At 35.6% G+C, this 20450-nt stretch overlaps 3 protein-coding genes across 5 annotated transcripts; 1 reads left to right on the top strand and 2 right to left on the bottom strand.

The window, feature by feature from the left end:
• Positions 1–1485: 1485 nt before the first annotated feature.
• On the top strand, positions 1486–3322 carry LOC104227228 (uncharacterized). 3 transcript variants are annotated; one of them, XM_070164995.1, is made up of 4 exons: positions 1486–1569; positions 2222–2517; positions 2611–2751; positions 2832–3322. In XM_070164995.1, the coding sequence occupies exons 2-4, from the start codon at positions 2278–2280 to the stop codon at positions 2934–2936; spliced, it is 486 nt and encodes a 161-aa protein (XP_070021096.1). In that variant the 5' UTR covers positions 1486–1569; positions 2222–2277; the 3' UTR covers positions 2937–3322. The 3 variants fall into 3 exon arrangements, with proteins under 3 accessions (XP_070021096.1, XP_009777733.1, XP_009777734.1); XM_009779431.2 differs by lacking the exon at positions 1486–1569 and adding an exon at positions 1749–1817; XM_009779432.2 differs by lacking the exon at positions 1486–1569 and having other exon boundaries at positions 2865–3322.
• A 1201-nt stretch (positions 3323–4523) lies between these two features.
• LOC104227226 (metacaspase-9) lies at positions 4524–6603 on the bottom strand. Its single transcript, XM_009779428.2, has 2 exons — positions 6194–6603; positions 4524–5224 (listed from the first exon to the last, which is right to left on the bottom strand). The coding sequence occupies exons 1-2, from the start codon at positions 6528–6530 to the stop codon at positions 4620–4622; spliced, it is 942 nt and encodes a 313-aa protein (XP_009777730.1). The 5' UTR covers positions 6531–6603; the 3' UTR covers positions 4524–4619.
• A 1966-nt stretch (positions 6604–8569) lies between these two features.
• On the bottom strand, positions 8570–12818 carry LOC104227225 (14 kDa zinc-binding protein). Its single transcript, XM_009779427.2, has 5 exons — positions 12624–12818; positions 12460–12517; positions 11153–11242; positions 8968–9088; positions 8570–8885 (listed from the first exon to the last, which is right to left on the bottom strand). Exons 1-5 carry the CDS (start codon positions 12815–12817, stop codon positions 8818–8820), a joined length of 531 nt encoding a protein of 176 aa, XP_009777729.2. The 5' UTR covers position 12818; the 3' UTR covers positions 8570–8817.
• Between the last annotated feature and the right edge of the window lie 7632 nt (positions 12819–20450).

Raw genomic sequence — 20450 nt, forward strand, 5'->3', positions numbered from 1 at the left:
TGCATCCAAACTAGGATGTTTATACTTATGTGGTAACTCATCAAAGAAGTCTTCTGCTAGACCTCCCAATTGTTTTGGGTCCAGTTATAACCTACAAGAGTTTCAAACCCTCCTCAAGCAGGAGACAATAGCCAAAGGCATCAGCAAACTCTTAGTAAAATTAGCAGCTGTATGGAAACAAAGATGAAATATATTTGTCTCTCTAGTAAGAACATTTGGATATTTCGAACTTCGCAACATATCCTAGCAAAGGCGACAGGTTGATAGTTTCTTCATTAGTGGATTACTGAACATTGGCAATTCCTAGCTCCTCTCAACGTAATGCATTTGACAACCTGTGAAGAATGTTCCGTTACAATTTAGTAACACTAATGGATGGTGAGGAGAGAGCTGGCAGTGGAAACTTGAGAGACAGAAAATTCTAATTTCAAAAGTTTCTGAACTGAAGAGTAGATTTTGAAATTAGCCCGTCATGATTCGTTAGGGATGATTGAGCTTAATGACCTCAGATAATCCTTCTATTATGTGGTAGAAGTGGGAGGGATGAGGGAGGGAGGAACAATCTGCTAATTAGATTGTGCTGCCTTATGTATGCCTAATATGCCCTTGTTCTATGTTCCTGATGTTCTCAGAATCTTGTGAAGGATTCATTAAGAAGAGGTTTGCTACTTCAACTTTTGGTTGCTCCTTTGGTTTGTATAATCTCTTAAATGCGCCTAAAAGAGGAATTGATAAAGAATCATAATGTAGCTCACGCCTATGAAGTACTACTAAACAGGTAGGCTATGTTTCTATTAACTTTCCACCGAGTTACCTGCAAATATAGAAGTCATGCTTTGAAACATTTGTACTTCAACATTCGAAGAATAATTATCAAGGGTTCAGCTATAAACATGGTTCGGAGTTGTCATTCATCACTCAAATTTGTGATGAATAAATTCTTTAAATTAAGACAGAAAGTTATTCCATATGATTTAAGTTGAGAGCTCTACCCTAAACAGGCTCGAGTTACTTAAACTATATTCCAGTTACAAAGAAACATTAGAAAAAGGATTGGCACTTGACGCTAGTATGTTATATGGTTTATGTTTAAAAGGAAAAGGTAAAAGACTGTACAATTCCGAACTTTAAATTAATATTGATATTCTTCTTTCTGCCCATGTGTAATTTTAGCAGCTATATCAAAGTATCATTTTCTAAGACAACAATAGGGTAGGCGTGAACAAATTGGTTACACCCTATATCATATCAGGCATACACCCTGATAAAGCAAAATGTAACCAAAAAAAAAAAGAAACAAAAAGAAGTGGCAGAAACGTTCAAAACTTAGTGCATATGCAGAGCTTTAAACGGGATGACTAATCAACACATATATCTACTTACCATAAGCATGATGCTTATATAAAGCAATGTATATAACAAGATAAAAGATGCAGAGTACAAAGTTAACCTTTATCAATTAACGATTTCTTAAGCCTGCAAAATTCTACACTCGGGGTTCCACCAATTTCGTCCCACACCAATGCTTGAAACATCTTTATTGTATCATCAGTATTCCTGGCTTGAAAGGTGAAATAAAGCCACATCCCACCTGCATATGATGCGTTTAGTCGTTTACCTTCACAATCTCCACAAACTCATACTTTTTGTCCTAAAAACGAAGAAAGCCAAAAGAAATCAATTCAATATTAGCTTGATATAATAATCACCTTAAACCAAAATAAATAAGGCAGACACTCACATTCTGTGTATAGAAAATTCCCAATTGCCAGGTTGCACATATTAGTGTATTCCTGTTTTCGCTCTGAGTCAGTAAGGTAACTCCGAATTGGCACAATTGTGGAATTAAAAGAAGCACCCGGATAGACGATAATATCAAAACCCCATTGCTTTTATTTTTATATTGTTTCTCTTTATACTTTTTTTTTTATTTAGTATATTTCTTTTTCCTTTTTTTATCTTTTATCAGAGGGTTTCAAAACATTTATTTTGATCGAGTACAACTGTTTGAGTGTGAAACTTGTACTCCGGCTATTTTGCCAAATATATTTTATAGGTGTGGCTATTATATTTCAGTTGAGTCATATTAATGTTTAGTGGAATATAAATCACTAAAAAATAGACTCTTATATCTAATTAATAAGAAGGCCAGCCAAACAGATGTATGTTGGAACCCTTTTTATTTATTTATTTATTTATTTAATTTTTTTTTTTGAAATAGATGGATTTAAATCGTGAAAAGGATTCTCCGGCTGAGGCAAAATCAATTCGGCTGCAATGGCGGAGCGGGAGATCCCTTGTAAATCTTGCGAATTTCCTTCTCGCGGGAGGGAACGAGAACTGGTAGAGGAAGAGGAGTGTATGGATGAAGAAGAAGTTGATGATTCAAATGATTCCGACGAAAGCGACGGCGCTATAATCTACGACTCCGACGATTCTGATTTTGACATTGTGGACGGTCCCAATGCGGATCGCAAGGTCTGGAACCAGTATTATCGGGAGTGGAATGAGAGCGAGGTTGGTACTTATGCTATTATTGTGTGCTTTGTTTGTTATTATCGCCGCCTTCTACTTGTCGTTGATGTTACTTCATAATTGTTTGTGTGTTAGGGTTTTGATATCTCCGTCCACCCAGGTGCTTCTTTTATGGCTCCAATTGCGCAACTACGGAGTTACCTGAAGAATCCAAAAGAAAAACAGATATACACTGAGCTGTGCAACTTGGCAATTGGAATTTTCAATTCTCAGAATGTAAGTGTTTGCTTTACTCTTTTGATCATATCAAAGCTAATATTGATTGTAATTGAGTTTGTTGCGTGTCTTCATTTTAGGCTAAAAATTATGAGTTGGTGGAAATTGTGAAGGTAAACCATCATTTGCTGCTGGGACGTGGTTTTATTTCACTTTTCAAGCCAGGGATACTGATGATGCGGTAAAGATATTTCAAGCATTGGTGTGGGACGGAATTAATGGAACCAGAAATGTGGAATTTGTAGGCTTAACAAATTCATTAAGTAATATAAAGGTAAACTTTGACAAGAGAGGGTTGCTCAAGTAGTAAGCACCCTCTGTCTCCAACCTTGAGGTTCTATGTTCGAGTCACCAATGGAGTAAAGTGGGGAGTTTCTGGGGAGAGGTGTAAAAAAATACAAATAAAATATATGTAAATAACACATTAAACAAAAAGTAATAAAGGTAAACTTTGTACTCTGCATCTGCCATCTTGTTATATATTGCTTATATAAGCCTCATGCTTATGGTAAGTACATATATGTGTTGATCACCCTTTTGAAAGCTTTATATATGCAGCATGTTTTGAATATTTCCCACTTGTTTTTTTTTAGTTTCATTTTGCTTTATCAGGGATTGGGATTGATATCCCTAATATTATCTAGGGTGTATGCGATGTGTCACACCTGCCCCATTGTTTGCTGCTAATTAAGTTAAAACATACTCCTACAACGATAATAAATATATGAGCAATCAGATCAGAATTGACATCCAATTTGTTATCTCCTTGGTTTTATACAGTATGCAAAAGCATTTAACTAAGTAAAGGAATAACTTTCTCACCCCAAATAATGACAAGGAGAATCTGCAGAATATTGTTATTGACATTGAAGAGGTGATGAAAGTTCTAGGTTTTGAAGAACTGGTTAGGAAGTGAAATCACAGGGAAGGTTGGGGGTTTTGTTTTTAAAAAGGAATTTTCGGGATTAAATAAAAATATTAGGGATAAAATAATACAATTGTTGGTGAAAACAAAAGTGTGTTAAGCTAAAAGGTCATAAATTGGAGCGGACCAACTTATGACTTATGACTTATTTTGGCTTATAAGCACTTCTAATATTTACCAAATTCTTAGATAAGCTTAATAAAAAGCTTATAAGCTTGTTTGACCAGCTTATAAGGTTACCCAAACACCCTCTAAATGTCAAGAAACTTTCACACTTCCTATGATCCGTTATTCACAGAATTTAGCTGTAGTTCTTTTTGATATAACAATTACTCTTACTAAATTCTCTAAGTTCTGTAGGTCTTTGGTTACCAGTTACCTTTTGGAGAATGTCATTTGAGCTATTTGCCTTTTTCTCTGCAGCTTTAATTCATGCTTGTGGAGCCAAACTTGGGTAAAATTGTTTGTTGCCTCGTGTCTATTTCTTCTAGTTTGTTTTTCATATAATTCTTTGTTAATTCTTCGTTTTCTTTTCTCAAGTCATTTTATCATTCTATGACTTTTCGTCTTTAAGAATTTCAAGTGCTCTGAGCATCTCTTATATTTGCAACATTTTTAAGTGCATTAGACTACTTGTTTTATCCCTACACTTCAATCTATATAGCTAAAAGTCCACGTTTGAAACCAAAATTGTTGAGTTACTCTTAAAGGATGATGAGAAATAATGTTCTACATTGGTTAAGTAAGAATATTCAATCGAAAGGTATTAACATAAATTTCTGATTGAGGAACCACCACAATAGCTCCTTTGAATCATGATAAACTACAACACCTTAGTGAAGTAGTATTTGCTTGAGAGATGAAAGGAAGTTCTATTAATTTATTGATCATTTATTTCATTAATTGTCATCATTTCATTCCAAATATAGCATTAGAAGTAGTTTTAGCCTTGGCTCAAGAAAACTGCTTCAGCATTCTCATCGCTGCAATATAGACAAGGATGTTGAGTCTCAATATGTTCATCATTTTTCAGAACATCCCTTGACATTAAGACCAGCTCTTTGTTACTAAGAGGTCCAGAATGTTTCTTCAACACAGCTATAACTGCATGGCTAAATGCCCCATAAGCTTGGTTTTCATTTTCACTTCCTCCTACATCTTGACATTCCTCATTAGCTTGACAACCACTTAATAAAATGCCCTCATCTTGTTTAAGAGGCTTCAACAAATCCAACTCCATTTGGGGCAAACAAAATAGAAGACTAGCTTCATTTCCGAAGAGTTGTAACATATGTGTTCCAATATCTGAGGTATTTATGTTTGTTAAGGATGTGAGATGTTCCAAGACAGTTTCATGAGGAATGAATTTAGGCTTGCAAGATTGTGATGATTGAATGGTTTTTCCCTCTACTTGGTTTATCGGCTTATGGGATGGTCCAATTTGCTCTTTCTCTTTGTCAATTAGGCCTCCGCTATGGCAAGAATCTGAAACGATAGTGATGGTTGCTCCTTCTGGTACGCGATTCACTATTTTTCGAATGTCTATATCTGCCAAATACACGTTTTTAAAGGTTACCAAGAATGTAAAATCATGAAATGTCTATACATACACTGTCAAGGTAAAGAGATGACATTATTATTATTATTATTATTTATTTATTGATAACCGTTGTGTCCGGGCCAGCTTGCGCGCATCTCGACTAATTCCACGGGATACCTGTCACCTCCCACCAGCAACAGGACCAGCAACAGGTACCAGGTAACTCTATCCACCAAGGCTTGGATAGATGGGAAGAAATCACCTGGTGTGCCTCCGCTGGGATTTGAACCTGAGACCTCGTGGTTCTCACCCACTTCATTGACCACTAGGCCACACCCTTGGGTGCAAGAGATTACATTATTATTGTAATATATTGTAACAAGTTATCTTAATATAGATAATGTTATCTTTTACCTCCGCCTCTTCACCATTGCCTTCTCTGGGGGAAAGAAATTACGGAAAAGGGCCAAATATACCTCTGTACTATCAGAAAAGGTTTAAATGTGGCCCTTATTATACTTTGAGTCCAAATATACCTCTATCGTTATACTTTTAGTTCAGATATACCCCTTTTCCGTTAAGTTTGTCCAAAGTAGACATCCAATCCGATGTAGCACTGACATTTGATGAGGTGGATGCCACATGGCTTGCCACCTCAGCACCCCTAACCCATTTTATCCCTCCCTTCTATTATTTTTCCACCACTAAAATTACCTTCCTTCCAACACTATTGCCACCATTGCTGCTACCATGAAAAATATCAGTGCCATGTATAATTGGATGTCCACCTTAAACAAACTTAATAGAAGAGGATTATATTTGAATTAATAGTATTACGGTGTATTTGAACCAAAAGTATAACGAAGGGTATATTTAAACATATTCTCATAGTACAGGGGTATATTTGACCCTTTGCCGAAGAAGTAATTCTACTTTCTTCATCAAGTTTATAGATTAGACAAGATCAAGAAACTTACTAGTGATATAATTGAAGTCAAGTGGAATGATGGCTTCGTCTTGTTTCTTCTTTCCAATCAATGTTCCATGGCCACTAAAATGGAAGTACAAAACATCTCCTGTTTCAGCTTGATCAACCATCTTGTTAAGTGCTTTCTTGATATTAACTCCAGTAGGCATCACTGGCCTTCCTGGTTTATCCATTAACAGTTCAATGCGCTGTGAATCGAACCCGAATCGATTCACGAGCACATCTCTCATGGCTATAACATCATTATGGCATCCATGTAACCTGTAATGTGTGTTTTCATAGTTGCAGCCAACTAGAACTGCCAGTTTTTTACCAACTTTCTCCATTTTTTTTGACAAGTAATTAATGAATACAAGAACTCTCTCAGTTTGTAGATTTCTCAATGTTGAAGTGGTCTTTTGTGGGTTGGTTCAAGTGCAAATTTATACTGGAAGTTTCATTATTATTGCTTGAAAGTTTCATTTCTTGAAGTCATTAATTGCTTATGTGTTTGCCATTTCTGAGTTTGTACTTTAAGAAATTAGAGGTGGCAATGACATTTTGTTCACGCGATTGGTTTTTTTCCTCCCTCTTAAATTAAAGTTTTGTAGGAAGATTTCTCCGCTCTCATCGAAAATAATATTTTATTATTGAGTATAAAACTACCGTTAGCGCAAATGGTAAAGGCAACCCTGTGATAAGAATGTCATGAGTTTAAGCTGTACAAACAAACTCGTGGAAAAATGTAAGTCAAGGTTGCATATAATTGACTCGTTAGTCGTCGTTATGGTCCGGCTTTTACTCTGACTCCACGGATAGCAAGATTTTAATTCGCTAGGCTCAGTGGCGGAGCCACATAGCTCCAGATACTCCACGGATAGCAAGATTTTAATTCGCTAGGCTCAGTGGCGGAGCCACATAGCTCTAGATGGTGCCAATTGACACCCCTTTGCCAGAAAATTATACTGTTTAGATAGGTAAAGAATATTTCTTTGCGCGTATATACTATGTACTGAATCCTCTTGACTTTTTCGTGTATTTACTTCTTACATTTTGATTTCCCTTAATGAAAAAACAGACTTTTGCTATTGACTAGGCTGCCTTTGAGTAACGTAACACTATTAATTGACACAAAACAAAAGTTATTTATTATGATAAGATAATGAAAAATTATATGGTGATCAATTGGGAGAAGGTGACATAATCGAGTTTCAACCTCTTGGGACATAGCTTATGGTATAGAGAATAAATTGAATATTTGGAATGGTCCTAGTTTGTAGCAAATGAAGGTTTGCCAACTTTGTTACGTATTGATGGGGACATGAAACTGCACGTTTTCTTTCACGTAACATCTACATCAACAAGAAATTCTCAGAGATCGCTCAAGCAGTTTCCTAACCAGCATCTTCATATATTAAAACCTCTATCAATTACTTGATGTGTACATCATATGATAAATACGCGACACAAACTCAACGAATAGACAGCTTATGAGGATTAATTGTTTTTATTTAAAAACTGAGATATAATTAGATAAATCTCCACGCTATATCCTATTTTCACTTTTAATATTTCATTTAGTTTTTGGCTTCTAAGTCTTGATTAGGAAATGTGTTGCTTCAGAGCAATGAAACACAGAGGAGACTCAGGAAAGTTATTCAAGGCTTCAATTAGGAAGTTACGAAGGTAATGCGTTTTTAATTTCATATTCAAGTTAACACTTTTTTTTTGGTTGCACTAACGTGGGCAGTTTTATAAAATCTTATTTTCCTTTTTGTTTTTATTTTATAGTAGTCATCATTTATTTTATTTGATTATGTTAAAGGAGAGTAAAAGGTAGAATGAAGGATTGTTTACAAAACATTATTCTCAGTAATAAACTAGTGTGTGGAAAAGTTCCAGCTAACTAATGGTAAGCTCTCAATTTCCTGTAGTTTTAGCAATCTTATAAGAGCATATGTTTTGTCCAATGAACAACGAGCCAAAGAAGAACGAAACGCAAGGGTATTCCTTTGTTGTTGTACAAACTAACTTACGCACACCTCAACTAATTAACCAGATATCTACCACCTCCTACTAGCACAAGCACTGAATAACTCTGCCGACTAAAACTTAGGGTACGGAGAAAAAATAAATATCCAAGTGGTTATTTGACTCCACTAACAAGGTACGGTCTGTACTCTGTAGTAACCATCATACCAGTATCTGGTCCTTAGATGGCCATAAGCAGATCAAATGGAGAATACGCTATACTTTGAAAAGCCCATGCTTAGCTTTCTAATTTACCTAGTGAAGCCCAGCTTAAAGAAACGTAATTTTCCCTCTATCTCATTTTTGTGCATTCCGCTAGTGTCTCACTCCAACGTGATGAGCTTTTTACACAATATTTATCTCACACCATCTGAACCACATAAATTATTAGGAATTATGTAAGAGTTTCCGAGAAATCTCTCTTATTGATGATCAACATAATAGTCAGAATGAGTCCTATTTGTCTTCATAGGAGCATAGGACGAGCTTGGTTCTTCAAACGCTCGCTACACATAGATGATAGTGTTTTCAGTAAATGCTACACATAGATGATCGGATGAAGTATGGATACTCCATGAGATCTGGAATTCATCTCGGCTTCCTTTAGCCGGGTGGCCAGTTCATCTGTCGTCCCCCGAGAAGGTGAAGGTGAAGATGATAAACAGATTGGCCTGACAAAACAATCTTCATGTTAATATACACTTAAATGCAACTCTAACTGGAAACAAGGAGAGCAGGAAGCAAGATACAGACATCCGCTAGGCCCATCATTGATCACAAGTCTGAACCCATTCTCGAGCAGACCTTCCTGTTTAGCAACAAGCTTTGCGGTGTAAAGAAGTTGACCAAGAATTTCACAGTGCTTTTCTTCAGCCTGAAAAAAAAAACAGGTGATGAAACAAGAAAGAGAATATACCAAACAGGGACCAACCAACCGTTTGTGAAGAATTGAGGACAATATTTTAGATATGGAAGCAAAACTAGATTGATTAAAAGAAAGAGGCTTTTGCATATTACAAAGCAGCATAGAGCCATACTAATCAAATCTTTCAAGAGGTCCAACTATGAAGCGTAAGGACTAAAGACGTTCTCCTATGTACCCAAGACATTTGCTAATTCAGGTAAACCAAATGTAAAACGACTATAAAGTTTTACAGTTTCCTGGTCCAACATCTTCAAGCTCATAACATGACCAAGTCGACACAACTTTGGAATTCAAATACAATTTCCCCCCTCATTTTTATCATATTGAGGTCCCATTTTACTCTCATTATCAGGGTGCTAAGGTACTAATTAATTCAATGATCAATAAGATCACGCTAGAGTGGAAAATAAAAACTATAATGAAGTACAAGGATATAAGCTCCATATATTGATTAAGGCTCAAAACATCCCAAAAAACTAAGCAAATAAGCATACAGTTCCAGGGAAAGATAAAGGAACTATTTGATTGTTTTTAGTTTTTGATAAGATAAAGTAATTTGATATTGTGGGAAAATTCCCGTACACAAGAAGTATACTAAAGGGTAAAGAGCCTACACAAAAATATAGTTCTCTACACAATACATTCAATCTTCTATAAATTGGTGAACCAAAAAGAAACGAGAAACAAGAGGCAATATCTCAAATGTGCTGAATCACTTCCAACTTCAAAAAAAGTACCATAAGCCTCTCTATCAGTAGGACCCACATGAGACGAGTGGTGCGGACCCTGCATCTTCTCTTGCTTCTTCAATATTAGATTTTTTTTTAAAGTCAAAGTAAGTTTCTCATGATTAATTAAATCAAATAATTTTGTCTGCCTTAACTTATGTAATTTAATATCATATTATCTAATTTTACTTCTGCTCTTTCCTTTTATTCGTTACTCTTACTGTCTTACTTGATTGGGTGTGGAATTAGCTGCATACTGCCCATACAGGTTAGAGAGAAAGAAAGGACAAAGAGAGCAAAAGACGGATAGACAGCTTCTATGAATGCTCGAGTTTTGTGACAAGCATTATAAAAAGAAATATTCTCTTTTCCCGTTAAATAAACAAAAACTGAAGAGATAAAAGAAAGAAGAAATAAAGGACAAAGATAACCCCCTCAGCCACCGAATAGCAGCTCCAGGGAATGCTGAGAGTCTTAACCAGCTCAGTGCTAAAGATAATTTCTAAATCTTGTATCTCCTTTTTCTCGTTTCCAATAATTTGTTCGATGAGATATAACAAGGATCATCATATAACTACATGAAAAGAGTAAATATTTAGCCTTCAAAGCAATAAATTCAGTGAAGCAACTATGAGCAACATACAAAATATAGTGCCTATTAATTAGACAAAAAGAAACTTCCCAAATTCCATCTAATGATTCAGGGACAAAACCCCAAACTGGTAAGCAAAAGGGTGACAGAGATCACATGATAAAATAAGCATCTCGGATGTGGAATTAAATTTTTTAGTGCGAAAGCAAGAAAGAAAGAAAGAAGGATAGGAAGAGAACAAGAAACAAGCAAGAATGAATGAATTGATGAACATAGAGAGAAACAACTTAATGAAAGAAAAAAGAACACAGAAAGAAACAAGCAAGGAGATCATTCTCTCCCAAAAGAGTAGCTACAAGGAATTTTGCGAGTCTGCAAGAAGCAATGTGCTAAAACTAGTTTCTAATTCTTATTCTTCTTTTCCATTTTTACAACTTTATTTGATCAGATATAGTAAAGATCATTATGTTAAGTGCAGTCACATAAACCAAACTACACCATTAATCTCTAAACCAATAAACTAACGAAGCTCGCCTCAAAGTGTCACCATTTTTTACTTCACTTCAAGCATTGCACCTCATATACTCTGAGGCACAAATGCAGGGTACTATTGTGCTTCTTGTGTGCAACTTTTCAACACTATGAGCTCCCTACAGAAAGCTTATTCATACTCATTCAATAGTAGAAAGATACCTTGGAAAGTCCTGTCAAGCCATCCCTGACCTTGGGAATAAGCAAAATGTGCACCGGGGCTTGGGGATTTGTGTCTCTGAAAGCTAAAACCTGACATGAAAATTATTGACTTAAATATAAAATACAATACATCAAAAAAGGCCGCATGAAAGCTTAAAGGAATACACATAGTGATGTACAAAATCAAAACACTCATACCATATACGGTGGATAGAGTACTGCCAGGGCAGTAGAAAAAGCAAAACACTCTTCATCAAGTAACTTAAACTTTTATTAAAATAACAGGAGGTCAGCAGCAAAGTACACGATCTTTTCCAACATCCAAAGAAAGGTTGGACGCTGCTTAAAAAAGCAATAGCACATTTCAGTTCCGCATGTAATATAAAAGATGAGTTAAAACAATCACCCAGAAATGAAATACACTTCACATCTCATGGACATTTGGATTAGAAAAACACAATTTTAGTGCCCATCTTATAAAATCTCTCCAGGTGTAAGTGAAGTGGCCTACTTTCATGGTATTAAGGAAAACTATACCCACTCCTCAGAATCTAGAATTTACGAACTCCCTAGACATATTCCAAGACCATCTGCATGCATTTGCTGATTTGCAGAAGTTTATATCAGGAAATATTTTTACTATATCACACTGTCTCAATCATATTCTCAGAGTATCTTCCTCGCACAAGACAAACAAGAATGTCCAAGAGGTTACATTTTCCCTGTTAGCAACCGCTCCTCTTATTAGTGGAAGTGGAGCTGCAATTAACCTTTCTTCTCCACTCAACAAAGAACAGGAAGGATAAAAAAACTCAGGAAAACGAATAATTGGAGCAGGATATAGCATTCAACTATGGATGTGTTTTGGCACAAAGGAAAATGATTTCCAGTGTTTGGTCACTTCAAATTGGGATAAATGCTAGTATGTAATGAAAATAATTTCTACCAGAAGGAGGAAATTCACTTGTGTCACTTGTTGACGGCAGTCGTTTTCTTTTACAAATATCACACCTCTTCCACCATATCACTTACTTCAATCTACACCTTACACATTGCTAACAACCTTTAATACTCAAAAATCCCACCAAAACACATCCGTATACCCGATGTTGCTTCTTGTAGTATCACCATTCACTTACTTTTATACCTATCATAATATTTTCAAAATTATCTTTTTTCCCTAATAACAAGCGGCATCAGCTCTAACTTGCGTATACTTCACTATTCCACCAAATACCTAAATAACAGCTAAACATAGAGGCACAGACACACACACACACAAAACTGAGCCAAGTGGCAGTATATACCTTGTCATCCTCGTAGACAATGTTTGCTGGGATTTCCTTGTTAATGATCTTGTCAAATCTGAAAAAAACAAAAATCAATTAAAATAAACTCAACTATTTTACACAAAAGCTAATTAACCATCCAAATAAACAGAAAATAGGAAAATAGAGAGAGAGATGAATACATGGTAGGAGAATCTGAAGGAACGGCGAGAAGAGCAGCTTCTTTCTCGGAAGCCATGGCAGCAGGCTTCTTCTTCTGGTGAGCAGTAAAGTGTGCAGTCAATATTTGGAGTCGGCTCCTATTGGGGTTTTCTTCACTCATATCGTAAAGCTTCTTTTTGTTTGTGGGTATATCAACTTTATTAGTCAAACACATCAGCACTATCGTTTTCTCGTAATTGTGATTAGGTATACCAAGTTTTCATTTTTACAATTACGTTTCCTTTCCCATAATAATAACCACCAAATATATATAATTTTTTACATATTAACGTATAATTTACATAAAAGTTACATAATTAGTATATATTTTTTATATATTTAACTAGCGATTGTAATTATTTTTGAGTAGAAGGCCAAATAAAAATATGTTACTTTAATGTACTTGTGTATCAACTAAACTAGCATCATTGAAATCAGGAGATTTATTATCTATGTTAGTACATATTGTTTACCTCGAAAATACGAGTAACAATTAAATTTGATTTGTGATTTTAAAGATATGTGATTTAGTTCAATACTAATTAATAACCAAGAAATCTAAAATATAAATGAAAGGAATAAGTAAAACCAAACCAGAATGTAGGCTAGTCTCGACCTCGAGCCAAAGTGACCTCGAGATGGATTAAAAACAATAAAGCGAGAATAATAAAACTAAAGGACAATTATGATGAATAACGAGCAAGAAAGTAAGAGAGTATATTCTTTGCCAATGATCGATGATGTTTACAAATGATTGGGGTCCCCTTTATATAATAGCGGAACCCTAAATTAAATAAGGTACATTTCTATTTACAGTAAAGAATCTTATTGGGACAGCTGTCTAACCACCCAGTACGTATTCGTAAAAATTATTCTGGGATTTACGTCATGATCTTGGAGACGTGGCAGGAATCTTGCTCATTCTATTACAAATCCATAACGGCATTATCTTGAGGCCAGTCATATTAGGCTCCGACATTCCCCGAACACTTAATTCTTCGAGCCTTGTACTCTATCATCGAGCTCAAGCTTGGTCCATCGAGCTCGAACTCAATCTATCCTGAATTCGGGCTTAAGGCGACCTCTCGAATCGAAAAAAATCGGACATACCCGATTTCGACCGTATACACATACGACTTTTTTAATCCTTCTTTTGCACTGCCATTTCCATTTCCCTTTCTCTTTTTCACAAACTCCATTAATATTTCTTCACTTATATTTTGCTGCATTTCTCCAAGACCGAGACTTTAAACTAAATGGAATTGAACTATAACAATAAAAATATCAATCAGAATAATGAGAAGTTAGCAACAAAGAAATGCACGGGTAGGAAAACAAAGATAGTACACATCAATACGTACTGACGTACAAAGAATTGCTACAACAACACCAGTTCGCCTTAACATTTAGCTGCTAAACTTTCGTTTTCTTTTTTGCCTGACAAAAATTATAAACTCGACATAACTTTAAGATACACAACAAAATCTAATTAAGTCTAATGATGAACATGAACGTGAAAACAGTTTGTTGGTGAAATTATAAGTAATTACAGTTGAAAAATAAATAAATATTATTCAGGCTGAGATGCAAATATCTCGGTCTCTCTAAAGAGATTCAAGTTCACTGCGGTAACATCTTCACCGGTCCAGCAGTAATACTCTTGACTTGTCCCCTCCAAGATACAACAACCCGACAACGTCGTATGAATCGAACAAACTCTGGACAAGTTGTTGAGTCCAAAGCTCCACCAAAATGAACACCTTCCTTCAACAAAAATAATATTCTCTTTTGTAGAGAATAAGTTGAAGACTTAGATTTTCTCCTTCTCTTATTAACTCTTTTTTTCACAACACCAACCACACCTTTTTCATGTACACCATAGCACTTTTCTCATACTCACTATCATATTTTTCATTTACAACACAAGTAAGAAACATCACTATTTATAGGTGTAGAATTTCTTCTATAGAATAAATATCAAAGTAGTGGGATAATAAAATTATAGAACATGGGTTAGTGGTTATAAAATATAAGCTTTAGTGGGTAATAAGTGGTAGATCATGGCATTAGTGGTTTCAAGAGTTACACCAAAATAATGACCACTTTCGTCAATTTATAACCACTATCTCACAAGAAATAATGCACTTTAATATTATAATTTTAATATTAAAATATACTAGCACCAACATTCCCCCACTCATTTTAATATTAAAATAAGAGAATTTACCAGTTGAAGGGAGACTATTATGTATAATGAAGGTGTGGTCTACATTGAACCTCCACTTAGAACAACAACTATCTCTACTCTAGAGTCAGTAGTGGTCTCAGACTTGAACTATGACTGTTTTAGGGAAATAAAGTATCACTGCTTACACATAATAATCTAGGTGTTGACATGAGCTTTATTAGCCAGCACATTACGCCCTTGTGCTATCCCTATTTTCATGAGTGTTTTTTAGAACAAGCCCAATTCTTACAGGAAGCGGCCTACTTCCACACTCACATAGGTGAAATCTGTCAAGGGTGCTCCTGTAACTATAACACCCCACTCATACGAGCTACAAATTTTCATTAAGAGTTAATAAAACTCAACCTCGCAAATTATTACAGGATAAATGCACTTACATCATAGGGATGGAACATAATAAAAATAGTGCATTTCAAACCAAGTCATCATATGATTCGTTCTTCCCATTGAACCTGGTTATAAGATCTCTAGTCCCAGGTTGGGTTTCCTCACATATGACTTATGAGTTTATGGGTTTCAATCTCATCCCCCTCGATGTACTCCAGACCCTTTCTCTTGCTAAGGCCTTAGTCATTGGATCTGTAAGATTATCACAAGATCTAACATAATCAACATTAATGGTACCACTTGTCAAATATGATCTCACAGTACTGCGTTTTCTCCTTATAGGTATGGATTTACCGTTGTAATAACGGTTTTGTACTCTATCAATAGCAGCGGTGCTATCACAATAAATTAAAATATGAAGAATTGGTGTTTCAAAATAAGGAATTTGAAATAATAAATCTCTCAACCAATTCACTTCCTCACTAGTTGAAGCTAACGCAATTAGCTCAGCCTTCATGGTAGAGTTAGCAATTATTATTTGCTTTTTTGATTTCCAACAAATAGCACCACCTCCCAAAGTAAAAATATAACCTGTAGTAGAACATGAATCACCAGATAAAGTGTTCCAATCTACATCAGAAAAGCCTTCGAGTATAGCAGAATATTTTTTTATAAAATAAGCCATAGATTTTTGTACCAAGTAATACCTCATAACTCTTGCTATGGCATGCCAGAGTTCATTACCTGACTTGCTTGTAAACTTGCTAAGTACTTATACTGTGTATGCAATCGCAAATCAAGTGTAATCAGTCACATATTCTCAAGCTTCCAATTAAGCTAGCATATTCCTTTTGATTTATCACATCATTATCACTTTGTACAGGAAATAACACTTGAATCAAAAGGAGTTACAACATGCTTGCAATCAATAAAATTATTTTTTTCAAAATTTTCTAACATAATGTGACTGGTCAAGGAAAATTCCATCACATATTTTAGTAATTTTCATTCCAAGACTGAAATTTGCCTCACCCTAATCTTTCATATCAAAATGGCTACTAAGCATTCTTTTAATTTCTCCAATAACATTCTTGTTAAAGCTAAATATTAATTAATCATCAATATAGCGGCAAATAATTACATGTGAATTATTCCAAGACTTATGTTAGATGCACTCATCATATTAAGTTTTTTATTTAATCAATTTTCACTCATGCATGAATATTCAAAATTTTCATGCAAGAAGTTTTTATCATTATTTACCCCCACTATTTCTAGAATATGAAAATTGAAATTTTAAATAATATAATCGCATACTCATAAAAATATAAGGTAATTTTTTTTACCTTTGCTTCGCTTGAGTTAACCATATAATATATTTTTTTACTTTTAATCTCCTAAAGAGAATGAACTTCTATCTTGATATCCGCTATTTTTTCAACTGCATAAAGGAGATATCTATTTTGGTGAAATTACAAGTAATTATTTATTTTTCTTCATATTGTTTTTCAACGGTAATTACTTGTAAATAAATATTATTGAGGCTGAGGCGCTAATATCTCGCTCTGTTTAAGGAGATTCAAGCCGACTGCGGTAGCATCTTCACCAGTCCAGCAGTAATACTCTTGACTTGTCCCCTCCAAGGTACAACAGTCCGGCAACGTCGTATGATTCGAAAAAACTCTGGACAAGTTGTTGAGTCCAAAGCTCCACCAAAATGAATACTTTCCTTCAACAAAAATAATATTATTTTTTTTTAGAAAATAAGTTGGAGACTTAGATTTTCTCCTTCTCTTAACTCTCTTTTTCACAATACCAACCACACCTTTTTCATGTACACCATAACACTTTTCTCATACTCACTACCATACTTTTTATCTACAATACAAGGAAGAAACATCATTATTTATAGGTGTAGAATTTCTTCTATAGAATAAATATCAAAGTAGTGGGACAATAAAATTGTAGAACATGAGTTGGTGGTTACAAAATATAAGCTTTAGTAAGTAATAAGTGGTAGATCATGACATTAATAGTTTCAAGAGTTACACCAAAATAATGATCACTTTCTTGCCAATTTATAATCACTATCTCACAAGAAATAATGCACACTAATATTATAATTTTAATATTAAAATGCACTAACACCAACACAGTTTGTCATTATCATCCATTGATCACCAATTCCTCTGTCACGACCCGGAATTCCCACCGTCGGGACCGTGATGACACCTAATATCGCACTCGCTAGCCAAGCCAACGTTAGTGTTTTATTCACCTTTTTCCTTTACCTTTCATGGATTAAAATTATCAAAGCTAAATCAAGCTGAAATAAATGCGAAAGTACATAATTAACTAGTTATCTACATACTATTAACAATACCAAAACTGTTACTACCTAGAAACTGGTGTCACAATCCAGGAACATACTATGAATATCTACAAGCATTAGTCAGAAGGAAATTATATCTGTTTCGAATGAAAAGAAAAACATGAATGTAGAACATAGGAGGGGATGTCAGGGCGTGCAGACTCCAACATGACTAGGTTGGGTCTCCTAGATGAAATTCCTGCAACCGACCTCTCGATCAGCCACAACTAGCTTCAAAATCTGCACAGAAAATGCAGTATCAGTACAACCGACCCCATGTAATGGTAAGTGCCGAGCCTAACCTTGACGAGGTAGTGACGAGGCTACGGCGGGGCAGATACAATATAACCCGTATACAATGTGTAGTAAAGTAGAAAGAAATATAGAACAAAATGAAATAGTAACTTGCAAGGAAAGAATACCGAATCTCGGTATCTTATCAGTAATCAGTTATAACCAATCCTTAAATGTAAAGCCAAATTACAGAATAACTTGCACAGTAGGAAACAGATACATAAACACATAAGTTGATGCAGCGCGCATCCGGATCCCACCATATAATCAGTATTAATATGGATATTCACCCTTATTACTCCTTATCAATCCACCCTTATTCCTCATGTTGCAGCGTGCAACCCGATCCCACCGTACAATAGTAATTCACCCTTATTTTTCCTCAACATACCACCCTCATTACTCCTATTGCGCCGTGCAACCCGATCCCACCAGACAATAACATTTCACCTTTATTCCTCCTCAATATATCACCCTTATTCCTCCTATTGCAACACGCAATCCGATCCCACCATATCAGTACCAATCACAAAATAAGAACAGGAATTTCACAATTTAACTCAAAGCCTCCATAATATTTAAGCCTCAAACCAAAGCAAACAAAAGCTTATACAATTATGAAACTTCACTCAATTAATTCTACACAGCGAGACCAACCAAATTATACCATAAAACATCGATAAACCAGCTTAAACCAATAATGAAATACAATGAAACTACGGAATAGTTAATATCTTCAATAAAGGAAACAACGTCTAGCAAGAAGCAATTAAACATGGAGACATCAATAAGCATGTAGCAATTTAAGATATGAAGACTATATATCAAGGACGGGGAAAGAAACAGGCTAAACAGATAATTTGGCGGTGCATAGGTACTCGTCACCTCACCTATACACCACACACATGGATTTTCACATAGCAATTAAGTCGGGGATTCCTAATCCCTCAAGTCAAAATTAGACACAACACTTACTTCGATCCAACGGCCAAATCAACGCTTAATTACCGCTTTTCCTCTAGTTTCTACCTCCAAACCTCTCGTATCTAGTCATAATTAACTTAATAACATCAATTATCGCTAAAGAAATCAATTCCAATGCATAATCATAAATTTCTCAACATTTTCCCCAAAAAGTCAAAAATCGACCCCGGGTCCACTTGGTCAAAACCCGATATTCGGACCAAAACCCGATATTCGGACCCGATTACCCATTCACCCCGAGCCCGAATATACAATTGGTTTTGGAATCCGACCTCAATTTGAAGTCTAAATCCCCAAATTTCGAAATCAGTTTCTACCCAAAAATTCCCAATTCTACCATGAAAATCCTAGATTCTAGGTTGAAATCTTGTTATAAGAAGTGAAAGATTGAAAGAAATGAGTTAAGAACTATTTACCTATGATTTGGGGAAGAAATGGCCTTTGGAAAATCGCCTCTTGAGGTTTAGGTTTTGAAAATTTGGGAAATGAATCAAAAATCTCGTCTAAGTCCCTTTACACAGCTGCAGATGTCGCATTTGCGACCTGAGCTTCGCAATTGCGAAGCTCACAAATGTGAAGGTACCATCGCAAATGCGAGAACCCTCATACCTCTGCTGCCTTCGCGCTTGCGAAACTCGCAAATGTGAAGGTACCATCACAAATGCGAGAACCATCACACCTCTGCTGCCTTCGCAATTGCAAAGAAATGTTCGCAATTACAAACATGAACTACCGCAAATACAACAAAATGATCGCATTTGCGATTACTGCCCCTCCCAGCTTTACTTCGCAATTGCGAAGACTATATGGCCCAGCTTCTAATCGCAATTGCGATGAAAGCCTCGCTAATGCGGAACCTGCAGGGTTCGCAATTGCGATACCTGATCTCGCATTTGCGAGATCAGAGGCCTGCAACAAGTTCAACTATACCAGCAAATTTTTGTAAGTTCCAAAACACCCTGTAGCCTATCCGAAACTCACCCGAACCCTCGGGACTCCAAACCAAACATGCACACAAGCCTTAAAACATTATACGAACTTGCCCGTGAGTTCAAATTGCCAATATAACACCTAGAACTACGAATTTAGCACCAAATCACATGAAATTCTCGAGAACACTTTGAAATTCCTATTTTCACAACCGGATGCCCGAATCACGTCAAATAAACTCTATTTTTCACCAAATTTTATAGACATGACTTAAATATTATATTAAACATGTATTGGGCGTCGGAATCAAAATATGGGCCCGATACTAATGAGATCAAGCATTAATCATTTTCTTTAAATCATTAGATTTTCAATCTTACAATTTTCATCAAAAATTCATTACTCAGGCTAGGGACCTCCGAATCCGATTCTGAGCATACGTCCAGGTCTCATATTTTACTACGGACCCACCGGGACTGTCAAAATATGAGTCCGGGTCTGTTTACTCAAAATATTGACTGAAGTCAACTAAATTATCTTTTAAAGGCAAAATTATAGGTTTTCTCAAATTTCCACATAAAATCTTTCCGAAAACGCGCCCGGACTATGCACGTAAATCGAGGAGAACAAAAATGAGGTTTCGAAGACCTTGGA

Source organism: Nicotiana sylvestris, chromosome 12 (assembly GCF_000393655.2).
Source record: "Nicotiana sylvestris chromosome 12, ASM39365v2, whole genome shotgun sequence".
NCBI lineage: Eukaryota > Viridiplantae > Streptophyta > Magnoliopsida > Solanales > Solanaceae > Nicotiana > Nicotiana sylvestris.